The sequence below is a fragment of the Balaenoptera ricei genome, chromosome 2 (genome assembly GCF_028023285.1).
Source record: "Balaenoptera ricei isolate mBalRic1 chromosome 2, mBalRic1.hap2, whole genome shotgun sequence".
Taxonomy (NCBI): domain Eukaryota; kingdom Metazoa; phylum Chordata; class Mammalia; order Artiodactyla; family Balaenopteridae; genus Balaenoptera; species Balaenoptera ricei.
This window is the reverse complement of record NC_082640.1, coordinates 70838088-70853347: the sequence shown is the minus strand read 5'-3', so window position 1 is coordinate 70853347 and position 15260 is coordinate 70838088. Positions and strand designations below refer to the sequence as shown.

Sequence of the window (15260 nt, the reverse complement as noted above, 5' to 3'; positions counted from 1 at the left end):
CTCTGAAACTTTTTTACCTGGTTTTAAAGCTCTCAGTGTTATTTGTTCTGGCCCCAAATGATAAATATTTGACCTTCCTTGACCATGCATAGTTGCAGAAAGCCAAAGTTGAGGCTCTAGCCTGGCCAAAAAGCCTTACTTGTATTTGAAGGATGATGGGACCTTCTTTATAGAGAGAGCTACAAGCTTAGCTAGAAATAACTGACCATCTGCATGAGATGCTGATGGGCAAGACAGCCCTGTGGGGCACCAGTGGTGAAAAGGGATGCAAGGTGGGGAATGAGACTGGTCCGGGCTTCTTTGGAAACCCCATATCCACATTCAGCCCACAGGAATACTTCAGAATGTGAAACTCCAGGAAGAAGTCTGCCACTCTTTCTTAAGTGCATTGCAGGCTATTTTCTTCTTGGAAGGGTTTTTTTTTTTATTAAACCAACCAACAGAAACCCCAAGCAGACAAACCTGGTGCCTCCTTAGGAACCAGTCGTCCCTTTCCTGTCAGGGTTAACATTTACTCCAGTGACCTGTACTGCCAGACAGCCAGCTATCTGCTGTGGAGACAGGGGTGCTGGACAGGAAGCAGCCACCAGGGCCCTTCCTGCCTCTGTGGGCCTGACCTTACTAGCCTGCAGGGAATCCACTTTGCTCCCAAAGAACTCATCCTAGTTAGGCTGAGGGGTTCCCTCCTTTTTTTTTTTTTTTTGGCCGTACCACACAGCTTGTGGGATCTTAGTTCCCTGACCAGGGATCAAACCCAGGCCCTTGGCAGTGAGAGTGTGGAGTCCAGGGAATTACCTAACTTCTTAAATAATAGTCAGCTTCCCTCCAGTTGTCAGGAAAATATGGTAAGAATCAGATTCTCAGTATAAAGGCTTCTTTTCTTCATAAAATTTTCTTAAGCTTTCAGCATTCATCTGCTGGTGGGTGCTAGCAGATGACAAAATGAATGCATAAGAAATAAACAAATATTAACAGAAAAACTCAAACATCTGATCATGCCTGGTAGAACAGCGTGTTGTTTCCATGGATGTGTGAATGCTTGTAAGAGATTTTACATATTCTGCTATTCATACAACAGAGCAATCTTTTTTCCTAGTGTATGGGATGAGATTAAATATGAAATTAGATATTCATGGTGTTCTACAAATAACAGCATGATTTCTAGATGCTCTGCTACCTGAATAAATTGGAAATATAAAACTAACAGAAAATGTTTTAGTGTGGGCGAGTGGGCATATGGATGATAAACAAGTAGAATAACATATTTCTGAGTATGAAAAGTGCTGTGAAGGAAATAGTGTATGTGATGGAGAGTGACTGTAGGTAGTGGGCCCCCTTTAGCGAGGGAGAGCAGGGGAGTCCTCCTGGAGGAGGAGAAGTTCAGGTAGACAGTCCAAGTAGAGTTCCATGAGAATTCTTCTGGAATTCTTCCCCATGCTCCATAGGGGAAGAAGAGGAAACAGCATTTGCAAAGACTCAGAGCAGGGAAGGACCTTGGTGCACTAGAGGAAAGAACTGGAGGCCAGTATAGTGAGTAAGGGGAGAGTGGTACAGGATAACACTAGAGACGGGGATGAGAGCTGCTTCATCAGAGCCTTGTGGATTAGATACGGAGTTTGGATTTTATTTGAAGTTCAATGGGAAATGATGTAATGAGGAGTCATAGTTAAAAGGTCACTCCCTAACTGCTGTGTACAAAATGAATGGTAGGTGTGCAAGGGTGGAAGTAGGGAGTCCAGTTAGGAGGCTGTTGTGGGCATCCAGCGTGTGTGCACGCGCGTGTGTGTGTGTGTGTGTGTGTGTGCGTGTATCTTTGAGAGATATTTTGAAGACAGAATCGTCTGGATTTGGTGATGGTGTGGATGTGGAGGGTGAGTGGAAGTCAAGGTTTTTCGCTTGAGCAGCAGGGTGGATGGTGGCGCCATCTAGTGAGAAAAGGAAGACTACAGGAAGAACAGGTTTAGGAGGACTCAAAAGTTCCCAGTCTGGAATGGTGAGTGAGTGTTTATGTCACCTCCAAGTGGATATGTCTACGAGACAGTTGTACAGATGGGCTTAAAGCTTATGAACAAGGTCAGGGCTGGAAATAGAGATTTGTGAATCACCAACAAATGTATGGTTATTAAAATCAAGGACCAGCTGATGCTACTCTGAAAGAGAGAGAGAGATTAGGATTAAGCCCCAAAGAACTCTGATGTTCATTCATTTGGCAAACATTTATGGAATCTCTTTGTATGAAACCTGTGTAGGATCTGGAGATACAGTGAGAATTAAGGCAGCCCTCAAGGGGCTCAACCTAGCAGAGGAGCAGGAGTTGATCCAGGTTTTGTGGGGTCTGACACTCTTTAAGAAAAGGAATATAAAACTATTGCTACAAAATTAAATATGAGGCCTCAGAAAGGGTTTGTGAGGGGAGAGATGGGCCCTGAAGTTTAAGCTTCATCAGCTCTGTGGTAAATCCCCCTTAGTGGGGAAGACAGAAAAGTAAAAGTAATATTTACCATATCATGTGTAATGATATAGGTAAGTGCTGAGGGATTTAGCACTGCCGAAAGTGGACATCTCAACAAAAGTTAGGGAAGGCTTCCTAGGGGAGGTGATGCTTAGCTGAATCTTGAAGGACAAGCAGGGGTTGGCTGACTGAAGAAGGGATAGGAGTCTCCTAGGCATGTGTAAAGGCCAGGGGAATGAGAGAGGGTGATGAGACTATAGCTGCACTGTCCAGTATGGGAGCCACTAGCTACATGTAGCTACTGAGCTCTTGAAATGGGGCTAGTCTGAATTGAGATGTGCTGTAAGTATGAAATATACATTGGGTTTCAAAGGGTTAGTATGAGAAAAAAGTAGAATAGCTCATTGATATTTTTATATTAATTACATGTTGAATTATAATTCTAATATATTGGGTTAAATAAAGTACATTATTAAAATTAATTTCACCTGTTTCTTTTACTGTTTAAAAATGTGGCTACTAAAAAAATTAAAATTACATGTGTGGCTTGCATTCTATTGCTATTGGACAGCACTAAACTGGAGGTAAACAGGAGGCTGGAATATGCTCAGCTAAGGAGTGTGGACTCCCTCCTGAGGACACTGAGCCCCCAGGGTGCAGGGGAGGGACATGATGTGCTTTGCTCAGAAAATCACTCTGGCTGAAGAGTGAATGAGGAACCAGAAGAGGAACAGTCCAGGAGTCAGGAGGCTGTTGCAGGATTGTAGGCAGGAGAATAGAGAAATGAGGCCAAATTTGAGGACTTTCAGGAACTAGATCTGACAGTTAGTTGTAGATGAGCTGTGAGGAAGTGAGGAATTTGGGTAGACTTTTGAGTTTCCAGCCTAGACAGGTGAGTGGATCAGGGTGCTAGACTGTATTCAGTGAAGGTAGGACTCAACCAGGGATTCAGTAAATCTTTGTTGAATGAATGTTTAAAAAAACACACAGACCAGAATGTGCAGTTCAGGAACTGTGTCATGGGTGGTCTAGAAAGGGAGAGGTCAATGATTAACTGCTACATCTGTGGGAGATAGGAATTGGAGGTCAGGAGGACAAGCCCCCTGAAGGGTTGCCCTGTTCGCCACCCACAGGTTCCCGTGAACGGCTGGCTGCAAGGGATCCTGTTGCTCATCCTCATCAAGATGCATCACAGGTGTTGGGGGTTTGGCTGGCATGAAGACATCTTCTTTGGTTTTCTTAGCCCTCTGGTTAATTTTCATGAGGAGAGGGAGAAGGTGGGGATGGTGGGGCTGAAGAAAGAGGAGGATGATTGGTGTAGTGTGAGAGGTGGATGTAGGAATGTGTTTGTAATAAGGGCATACTCTGAAAGCACCTACTTGCTGGTACCGCTACCCATATATGGACCCATCAGTCCCACTCAAATGTAGACAAACATTTATATCCATTTACCTGAAATGTCAATAATATGAAACAGAGCCACTAGGAAATATAAATTTGACTTCATTTCCTTATTTATGCTTGGGAAAAGAAATGTGATTTAGTAAAAACAACAACAAAAACAATCCTCTGAATAGAGATTAGGAGGTCGGGGGTTCTGTCACTATTGTTGTGAGTGTGGGAAAGTCACAGAATCTTTCTGCATCTCAGTTTTGTCATCTGCCAGAATAGCAATAATAATACTAGCCTTGTCTGTTTCATAGAATTAGTAATATGGAATGAGAAAATGCATGTGAAGGGCTTCAGAAAGTTAGAAGTGCATACGGAGGGTAGAAGATGTTGATATGTGCAATGAACAGTGAACCCGTAGAGAAGTATTTTGATTTAAATAAATCTGAATGGAAGAGAAATCATTAGGCATGTGCTTCGTGGGGCAAAAGTCAGTCTCTCCTGCCCTTTTGTGGACAGAACCAGCCATCCCAAAGGGTAGCCTGGCCTCTCGTATTTCTAAGAACTCATTGGGTGAGAGTTGGATGTGATAAATAGTGAGGTGGCTGGGCCAGTGGAGTTTGGTGCTGTAGCCTCCAATATCCCAGAATTGTGAAAGAGGGGGTTTGTTCAGAAAATCCACAGTGCCCCCTTCATATTCAGATTGGTTATTTCTGCTTTGTTTCATTCATTTGTATGTTCATCCATTTGTTCATTCATTCAACAATGTGTATCCAAGCATTCAAACCTCCCCCATCCTTCAAAGATTATCCAAACTTCACCTACTTTCAGAAGGCTTCCGTGTCCATCCCAGCACAGCACCTTAATCTGTGCCTCTCATTTCTTCAGGCACATTCTGCTTTGTCATGTGTTCGTGTTATCATTGGTCTCAATTCCTTTCTGTAAGTAGAATCCATGCCCTAAACATCTTTGTATACCTACAGCACTAGCATAGTGCCCAGTAAACAGCAGGTGCTCAGAAATTAAGAACTGAATGAATGAACAAATTGGGTGGATGGATGGGTGGGTGGCCCTGAATCAGGCAGTATTCTCTGTATTTTCTGATCAGGCAGAGATGGGAGTGTAGCAAGTCCAGTTCTACTTCTGGCCGTGGAGGTTGGTGAGGTGGGGGAGGCAGTGGAAGGTGAAGACAATTACTGGGGGCAGCCATTGGTGACCCTGCTGTCTGAAGATGGCGCTAGAGGTCACTTGGCGTATCAACTCGTTGAGCTCTCCTTAACCAAGCACCTGCTGTGTACAAGACACTATGCCACAGGTTAGGGGAACAGAGATAACTATATCGTAGTTCAAAAAGACGTGAAGTCTAGCTGGGTAGACAACTAATATGTGTGAACAACGATGATTTCTTTAAAAGTTCGGATGGTGTTACGAGATAGTAAATGCAAAGTGGCAAGCTGGTGGTTCAGAGAGTAAATACTGTGGGCGTAATGATTCTTCATCTTGAACCTTCTAGGTCTGTCCCCTTCCCCAGCTGGCTACCCTACAGCTTCCCCAGGACACTAGCAAGCACTTATTCGATTATAGAGCCAGATTTTTGGTATCACAAAATGTGTCCACTGTTGTTATACAGCTTTTGAGGAGAGAGGTATTGTAGAGAGCTGGAGTGAGGGCTGGGCTGGGGGTGAAAGGGGCCATTTGGGAAAGCGTTATGTAAGAATTCACCCTGAATTTTCTGAAAAATTGGTAGGCATAGAGGGATGGAGAAGGCATTTTAGGCAGAGGGGAAAGGCATGAACAAGGGACTACGAATTGGAATAGGTTAGGTATATGCAGGAGACTGTTCATTCATTCATTCATTCAACCAGCGTTTTCTGAACCCTTCCTAAGTGCCAGGCAGTGTTCTCATGCTTGACATACAAGCATGTGTCATGAATGAAATAGTCTGCCTTCAAGATGCTAGTGGGACAGTCAGTTTACTTGGGTTTGCCAACATACAAATAACATACACATAGATTGGGGAAAGTGCTATGAAGGAAAAGGAGTCAATAAAAGAGAATTAGCCGGGCACCTTAGCTTCCCAGAGGAAGGTGACATGTAAGTGGAGACCTGAAACATGGGGAGTGGAGGAAAGAGGGTTCCAAACAGAGGAGGAGGGACCGTGTGATGAGGGTTTCGAGGTGGGTAAAGAGGATGGTGCATTTGAGGGACTGAAAGACAGCTGTAGCTGGTGTTACTGGACCTCAATGAGTGGACACATTTGACTGGGAATACTGCATGCAGGCTGAAGCCAGACTGTGGAAGGCCAGGCTGGGGGTGGTGGACATGTTAAAACATTTTCTGAGGCCAGGTTCTCTCTGGGTGTGTTTCTGTGTTCCCACATGAGGGCTCCCTGGAGAGAGAGGGAAGTAGGGAGGAAGGGTGAGGGTCTCTGTGAACATCTTGTGATTCCTGTCCCTGTTTGCAGCTGGGCGATGGGACAGTTGTGGTGGATGAGCAGCAGGATAACAAGAAGCTGAAGGTGGGTGCCGTGCGGAGTCTGCCCAGTGGGGATACTGCAGGGTTTCAGAGGACAGCCACACACCCAGGGCGCTGTGGCCCTGATGCTGGGGATCCTGGGCTGGGCTCGGACCTGGGAAGCTCCTGGGAACGCTGCCAGGGTGAGCCAGGGAAGGAGCCAGAGGGACTGTCACCTCCAGGTGGCCTTGGAGGAGGTGCTAGCTTGGGAGCTAAGTCCAGAATGTCACTGCTCACTGCCTGTGTGAGCTTGGGCCTCGGATTCTGCATCAGTAAAATGACTGGACTAGATGAACTCAAGTCCCACTTTGTAGACCCAACACTCTATGATTGATCTAAAAGCCTAATTACCTGCGGCTTTGGAATGCCCCAGAACTAAGAGAAACATACGAGGGGTGGGGCGGGGGGATCTGAGGTTTCTGAAAAACTGTGTCTTAGCTGCCTTTGGCCTGTGGGCCTTTGGGAAGAAGTGGGGACCTTAGAGAGAAGAGGCCAGGGTCTGAATGAAACCTCCCCCATCCTATGAAAATCCCTAGGCCTGTTGTGAAGTATTGTGTTACCATAGCCACTAGATGGCAGAAGAGTTCAGATCCAGAGGGTTGGTTGGTGGGGAGGGAGGGACCAAGCAAGCAGTTTGTCTGACTTTGGATGTTCCTTGTAAGTCAGATGATGTTTCTATGTGTGTCGCTATTGTAATTAAAAAAAAAATTCAACTGAGTAAGTTTAAAGATCAAATCGGCTTTATTCAACGATTCATGAATTGCCCAGCATCCCATCTAGCAAATAGAAAGGAGTTCCAGGTTGTTCCAGACAAGGTCACCTTCCTTTGGGGGACAGCAGGGGTCTATCGGGTAGATTACCTCACTAGTGTGCTAACCAGTTAATTCCAGACTGACTGGTTAAGAGTCCATTCCCGGGAGGGGGCTGAAACTGCAGTTAGGTATTTTATGTTTCGGTTTGGTGATGCGGGCAGAGCACAAGTGACTCCCTTTTGGACCTGTTGTCTCTTTTTTAGCACTGTGAATGAATGTGTGTCACATCCGTGTGTCTGCACATACAGATATGTGTATGTGTGTGCCTGTGAAGGTCTCTTGAGCATGTGGGTAGAAAAGAAACGGCTGGAATCAGAAGACCTGGGTGCTAGTCTTGACTCCTTCATTTACGACCTTGGATAAGCCACCCAGCCTTGTTGAGTTTTCATTTCTTTTTCTGTAGGTGGGGATCAAAACCTTGCTTATGTCTGGGGGTGGGGCAGTGATAAAGCACCAAGACGCTCTTTGTGGACTGTAAGGGGATGTGTCCATGCACCGTGGGGCTGTCTGTGAGGTGTATGGGTGAGAGTGTTTCTTTGAGGATGCACTTGCAGGGATGGATAAACCCTCGGTAATGTGGTGTCCTTAATACACATTGTCTGCTCCCTGTCAAAGAGCTTGGGGAATGACTTGGTACGTAGAATTAGCCAGTCATGGAAGAGTTGAGGGGAGGCTGAGAAAGAAAGCACTGTAACTGTCCTGTTGAGGTGAAGGAAGAGGGGGTGCCAGGATAAGGCTCCTGTGCTTCTGGCCTGATCTTTATAGGAGGGAGGAGGGTTAGTGAGGCCCCCGTGCGGCTCCTCCCCTGGCTCGGGCAGAGGCCCGCTGAGGCCTGCGCGGCTCTCTCCTGCTTAGCTCGCGTCCGTGCTGACCCAAGGGAGCAGCTCGGCCTCTCTGCACAACAGCACCATCCGCAGCACCACCTACCAGCTCATACTCCGCAGCCTGGACGCTCTGGGGGAAGGTAAGCAAGGTCTGCCCAGACCTGCGTGGTCTCCCCGTCCACTCCTTCCCTCCTGCAGCTGAACAAGAACTGGGACTTGCAAAACTGAGAGGCAGCAGGTGGAGTGAGGGTGGGAGTGGGAAGAGAGTTAGCAGAGGAGAGAGGGTGGTAGAGGCAGGCAGTCTGGGAAGACCCACCAGGAGAGGGCCCCGAGGAGCTAAGGTCCTTAGGTATCCACACCCCACTACCTCCCTGTCTCCGTGTCCCTCCTGTAAAATGAAAGGGTTCATCTGCAGTGAGTGAGGCCGTGAGTGTCGTGTGCCCTGCACTTGTCTATGTTGGGGCTGCCTTCCGTGACTTCCCTGCAGAGCCCACCCCCATGAGTCAGCCCCAGTGTCCCACTGAGTCTCCAGCAAGATAGTGTGGCCAGGGCTGCTTCTGGGGGCATCACCTGCGGGGCCCCACAGCTGGAAGCTCTGAATGGTGCCGCCCTTGGCTCTGTATTCAACTCCAGAGTCCTAGGAAGCCTGCTGACCCCTCCCCCAGCCAGGTATCCCAAAGGACACCCTGGGGGCCACCAGGACCACTTCTGGGAGTGGTGAGGGTCCAAAGTGTAGTGGGAGCTGATGCCCAAGTTGACAAATGATGGAGGCAGCTGAGATCCTCACCACCCACTTTACCGAGCCCTGCCTTCTGCCCCGCTTCCCCAGAGAGCTACCTCCAACAGGCTTCGCAGGCCCCTAAAGGGCATCCTCAGGTACGCTTCTCTTCTCCTTGGGCACCTCTGTCTCTGGGACACTGGTGCAGAACTGGAGCGCCAGCATGAGGCCCATCAAGGAGAGGTTGGCCTTTGGGCGGAAGCCAAGGAGTTGGAGTGCAGCTGGGCAGGAGGCTGAGGACTGAGCCAAATATGACACCAGAGACTGACCCATGAGCCCCAGGGACAAATTTTAGGGACCTCAGAATTTCTCAGGCCCTGAAGCATCTTCTTCACATATGATACTGGGTTGTTGGTTGTTTAAAACAAGCATATGGTCAAAGACGAGGTGATCAAACCTTCCCTAGAAAATCCTCACGAGGAGCTTCTGCAGACATTGGGAGAGGCCACCCCCCTGTCAGCTCCAGAAAAACAGTACCCCTGGGGTTTCAAGAGTGGAGTCTGCAGCACTGGGCAGCCTGTGGGTGATCAATGCTGGGGGCATATCTGGCCTGGGCACAGTGAAGGAAGCTATATCCCTGGGTTAGGCCTGGCCCTCCTCGTGGAATCACTGACTCAGCAAAGTCCTAAAGATAAAGACCTTCTCCTGGACGGGACTGCAGGGCCCCCTGCCTGGGCCACTTCCATGACCAGCAGCCATCTGCTGGCTTACTTGTCCTAACAGGATTATGTGATGTCCAGGCCATGTCCAGGCCAGGCCGAGGTCAGAGGAGATTGATACTAAGGAGATGATCCGGCCGCGCTGAGAGTTGAGAGGCCATGTGAGGAAACAAGCGCTGGGGGAGCCAGTGGCAATCATCCCCAGAAGACAAGCATGCTTGGTACCCTGTGTGGGTGTGCGGCGGGTATGGAATGGCCCTCCCTGGGAATGATTGCTTATGTGCCTGGGATGCAGTCCCGCTCAGAGAAGCTGGCCCTGATCCTGCACCCTGAGATTCCATCCAGGAAGGGCTGGGATCACGCAGGGCTGGGATGAAGGCCTTTGTTCCCAACACTTTGCAGATACATGTTTGTGTTTCCGTATGCTCTTTCCAGATGGCTATCCAGATGTTTCCACCCTTTCCAAGCAATGAACTCTCTCCACAGAGCTGATCCATGGTCTGAACTCTTACCCTGGGTAGGGACTTTACCTCTCTAGAATCCCATGCTTCTTCTGGTGATTTCACTCACACATGTGCGTGTGTCTATGAGAGAGACAAAGAAAGAGACAGAGATAGAGAGAAACAGAGAGAGGCCCTTCAGCGGACCTGCTTTCCTCGGTGGCATGGGAAATGAGAGGTTAGAGCGTATGATGAGGAAGGAGAAGGAAAGAGGGGAACTTGGTTTTCTTGCCAGCTCCTCCAGCCAGCAGTCAGCAGGTATTCTCAGCACCAGGACTGGAACCAGGAGAGCCCTTCGAAAAGCTATGTGTTGTCCAACAGAAGACTGCAGTGCTTGATCAGTGCCAAGGGGGCACTGGAGCGGTCTGCATGAGGTAGGCAGTGGAGTGCCCACCACCTGACATCTCAGTTCTGACGGGACCCGCTGAGCAGGCCCACCAGGACACTTCGAGGGACCACACTTGCCAGAGTGATGGCTCTGCAGGATGGAGCCTATTGCCAGAGGCAGCTGCAGCTCAACCAACCTGATTGTTTAGGAGACAGGTTGAGAGAAGGAAACTCCAGACCTGCTTTTGTGTCCTGCCCATCCTGGACTCAGGCAGAGTTTGATTCCCAAACCTTCACAGTTTGCCTGTATTATGGACTAGAGGATCTTCAGGGTCCCTTCTAACTCAAGCCCTCTGGAATGCTGGGCCTCAGCAGTGCAGAGTTGCTTCCTGGGTGGAACAGCTGCTCTCAAGTACTATCGTCAACTCATCATTGTTGTCATAGCTAAAACTTATGTAGTATTTTCTAGGTGCCAGGCACTGGCTTAAGCACATTCATATATAAATTCATTTATTCCTTCAACAACTCTGTAAGATTTTTTTTTTTTTTTTTTTGGGCTGCGTTGGGTCTTCGTTGCTACATGCGGGCTTTCTCTAGTTGCGGCGAGCGGGGGCTACTCTTCATTGCGGTGCGCGGGCTTCTCATTGCGGTGGCTTCTCTTGTTGTGGAGCATGGGCTCTAGGCACGTGGGCTTCAGTAGTTGCAGCACACGGGCTCAGTAGTTGTGGCTCACGGGTTCTAGAGTGCAGGCTCAGTAGTTGTGGCACACGGGCTTAGTTGCTCCACGGCATGTGGGATCTTCCCGGACCAGGGCTCGAACCCGTGTCCCCTGCATTGGCAGGCGGATTCTTAACCACTGTGCCACCAGGGAAGTCACTATGTAAGATTTTATAGGTGAAGAATCTAAGGTACAGAGGGTCACCCAGCTGGATCCATAGCTAGCAAGTGGCAGAACTAGGATTCAAACCCAGGCATCTGGCTCCAGAATCCACGCTAACTTAGCAATATTTAATTGCAGCAGTTAAAGTATTTATTTATTTTGTCTCATGGACTCCCACATCAGTGCTCTATCGTATTACTGCCTTTTTAGAGAGGGGACACTGAGGCGTAGAGAGGGTACACAGGCTTCCCAAGGTCACCCAGCACTCACAGGGCAGAGCCAGCCTGGAACCCAGAATAGACCCCATGGCTCCACTTTGCTCTTACCCTTACGGACTGCATTGTCCTCACCCTCACGGACTACACAGCTGTGAGGAGGACCCTCGTGAGCCCCTGCGCTTCAGTGTATGTGCCTCTCAGCTTGAAATTACACATGTACAGCACTTTGCATGTTGCCTGGAACATAGTCATATTGAAAGAGAGTTGACTTCCCCATTTCTCTTTTCTGGAAATCAGGGCAGCACTATTCTGTGCACGATGCTCTGTGGACTGCCAGCAAGGCACAGAGTGTATACAGGGATCTGGAAGGAGACTCTGCTTGGGCTGCAGGTGTCTGGAGTCCAAAGGAGAGTGGCAGGGAACTTGGTGATCAGCTATTGCCCCTTTCCCACTGGAGAGGGGAGGCTCATGAACATGGCCACCAGTAGTTCCCCTGGAGCCATAGCAAAGCTTCTAGTAAATTCATAGAAATTAAGCTGCAAAGGACCTTACAGACAATCTAGTCCAAGGATGGCAAAAATATCTCCCTGCCATTATTTCTTCATTCCCTGCCCATTGCAGACATCACCGATGAATCATGTTACTCTCCTACCAAGCTTGGACGAGAATTCTCAGTTCAGCACTCAAGCAGCCGTCACTTGAGTTCATAAAGGAAATAAATCCTATTTGTTGCCCCCAAATAAAATAAACCATGTCATTTTATCGGAAGTAGGCCTAGAGAGGGGAAGTGACTAGCCTAAGTGACCAACCTAAGGTCATAGCCAGTTAGTGACAATGTAGGGAATTTAAGGCAAAAGTTTGGGAATTAGGCACCATGAACAAGCCTAGGAGGACCAGAATCCAGATGTTGCAACTTCCAGGCCAGTCTCTTTCCACCTACTTCAGCTGCTCTGACTGTCAGCTGACCAACCTAACTGAATGGTGTAGCAGGGATACTGTGGTCTTGGATAAGATGTGTTTCCTTTCTCATTCACAGCCCGGCCCTCCAAGGACAAGGAGGAGGAGAGCTTGAATCAGGAGGCCAAAGCCAAGCCTCAGGCCAAAGCAGAGAGCAAACCAGAAGGTGAGAGGATGGTGAGACCAGTGGGTTTTCTCCTGCCACCTTCCTCCCTCCTGTCAGCCAGGGACTGGGCGTGCCTCCTGGCCTCTCTGAGCCAGTCAGCTGGAGCGATGAGCTGGTGCTCCCCTCCTCCCGCTGTACTCCGGCCTCCTCCTTCCAGGGTGCTCCCCTCCTGGCGTGGCTGCAGGCCCGGGGGTGGCCCTGTACGGCTCCCTCTGCACTCTCCTCACGTGGGGTAGGCAAGGCCTGGCAGGGGTTGTTGAACTTCTATTTCTTTTTTGCTAAATCTTGTCCCAAATGAGATTCTATTGGACTCTATTTCTTCTTCCTGTCACTTCTACACAGTGCTGCTAGGGAATTGGTCTGAGACCAGTAACCCCAGTGAGGGAGGACCATCAGGGGTCTGGTGATGAAAACATCCAGCATCCGCGTAGCAGCTGGGACGCGGTAGTGAGGCAGCTACTGCCCTGTGGGCTCTGCACAGCACACCAGGCCTGCCTGATCCACCCAGCAGCTTCGGAGGGAGGGAGGTAGAGCAGCGGTCACTGTTCCCATTCTGTAGACAAGGAAACTGAGGCTCAGAGAGGTCAAGTGACTTGCCCAAAGATATATAGCCAAGAAGTGAGAGAGCCTGTACCTAAACCTAGATCTCCAGACTTTCCAGTTCTCCCTCTCCTGCAGTCCTATTCCAAGACTCCCTAGCTGCTGCCTTTGAAATCATCGGGCTCCTCTCCATGCAGTTGGTAGGGGGAAGGGTCAGGCGCTGAGAGCTGGGGCTTTGCCCTCTCTTTTAAGCTGTTCACAGTAACCTTGGCTACATTGCCAGGATGGAAATGTCTGAATACAGGGAGAGCAAGGAGAGCCACTTCCCCAGCTGTCCTCTCATCTGCAGACATCTCTGTGGACAGGACAGTAACAATTCACATCACATCATTTTCCTTTTCCTGTTAACAAGAAATTCCCCAAACAAACCTTCTGTGACCCTGAAGTGGACAAGTCCAGTAGCCCTGTAGCCACTCACACCAGTCTCTGCCAGCTGCCCTCAGAACCTGGCACACTCTTCTGACCTATCCCATGTTTATCCTTTAAAGAGGAGGAGCCAGCCAAGCTCCCTGAGGTCACGGTCACACCAGCCCCTGCTCCAGACGTCAAGGGAGATCAGGAGGAAGATCCTGGCAGTCAGGTAGGCACAAGCCTCTTCCCAGGTGGTGGAATTTGAGAGGCCCAGGGAAGGATTTGCCAACCAAAAATCAGTCCTTCCTGAAGATTGGAAATGCTATTTGAGGTTCATTCCTCTGGGGTAAGCATTGCCCTTTCTTTGAAGATCAGATACCTCATGGGGCCAGTTAATTCACTAATACCTTAGTATGAGTAAGATAATATATATGAGAATGTGTTGCCAACCTGTGTCCAATCAGCTGTGACAGGGACAGGTGGTGTGCTTTGACTCCAGTGTGGGAGAAGGGAGCTACCCGTCAGGGGCTATTAGCAGTGACATTTCTCAGAGAAGAGGGTGCAGGCTGGGCAGACACTCCTGTACCTATCAATTTAAATGACTTGTCATTTCCTCCAAGAAGCCTTCTCTCCTGATGAGGGTGGGGAAGGGGGGGCAGAAATTATTTCAGACTCAAGTCTTCTCACTCTTCATTCCCAAATGAAAGCACAGGCCTCGTGGATATTAATATTTGACTTCTTCATTGGGTGCTCTGAACCCTGGTTGCATATGAGAATAATTTGGGGAAGCTTTAAAAACTGCCCACGGCCCACTTTCAACCACTTAAGTCAGGAAATCTGGGGTGGGTCCTTGGGCATGAATGTTTTTAAATCCTCTAGGTGATTTTAATATGCAGCAGAGTTGAGAATCATTGAGCAGTGTTGGGGGTTGGCAGTGTCATGAAATTTGTTATGGATGACGTACTCCGTGAGCACACAGCCCGGGTCATTTGCTCAAGGGATTGGACCAGCACATCGTTATAGGTCATTTAGGAGCCCAATCTGAGGACCCTCAGAATCAATGGCTTTCAGAGTGAGTGGAGTCAGTCCATGGTTCCCACACACCGGTCTATAGATGCATTTATTAGAAGCACTTGTGAGCATATTAAAATAGATTCCTGGCTTCCAGTCCCAGAGATTATACTCCAGTTGGTCCGGGGGGGCAAGGAAATCTGTATTTCTAATAAGCTCTCAGGCTACCATGTTTGGGAACCAAAGATCTCATTCGGCCCTGGCATTTGCAGAGCAGGGTAGCTTGGTGGTTAAGAGGCCAAGAGTTGTATCCATATTCCAATCCCAGCTTCATCACTTACAAACTGTGTGGACCATAAGCAAGTTATTTAACTACTCTGTACCCTAGTTTCTTCATCTGTCAGATGGATTTAGTTCTGCGTATATCATAAATTAATTGACTCATGAAACATACTAAGTGCTAGTTGTTATTATTATGATTATTATTATACCACTTAGCATGATGCCTGGCACATAAATACCCTCAGAAAATAGGTATCCTCCTCCTCCTCCTCATCATCATTTTACACATATAAGGTAATAGAGCAGTTGAGGAGTTTTAATGGACTCAGCAATGTGATGTAACCACCAAAAGATATCATGCCATTTTAGGCAACATTAATGGAAGCATAGTATCTAAAATAAGGGGGGTGATAATCCTGTTTGACTCTGTGAAGTGTTCTGTGTTGTTTTAGAAGCCTCCTCATGGGATATAAGCTACTAGAATGAGTTCACCAAGAAGGAGAGGAGGCTCTAGGCCATAGTATGGGGGAACCATAGAAG

At 48.4% G+C, this 15260-nt stretch overlaps 1 protein-coding gene across 2 annotated transcripts in view; it reads left to right on the top strand.

Moving 5' to 3' along the window:
• Positions 1-15260, top strand: part of SLC24A1 (solute carrier family 24 member 1) — a 38828-nt gene that overhangs the window by 19375 nt on the left and 4193 nt on the right. Inside the window, exons 5-8 of one of the 2 annotated variants that reach the window (XM_059912986.1) lie at positions 6306-6359; positions 8023-8131; positions 12390-12476; positions 13565-13656. In XM_059912986.1, coding sequence (XP_059768969.1) covers positions 6306-6359; positions 8023-8131; positions 12390-12476; positions 13565-13656 — 342 coding nt within the window. The remainder of the gene's footprint in view (positions 1-6305; positions 6360-8022; positions 8132-12389; positions 12477-13564; positions 13657-15260) is intronic. The other variant, XM_059912985.1, reaches the window with a different exon arrangement.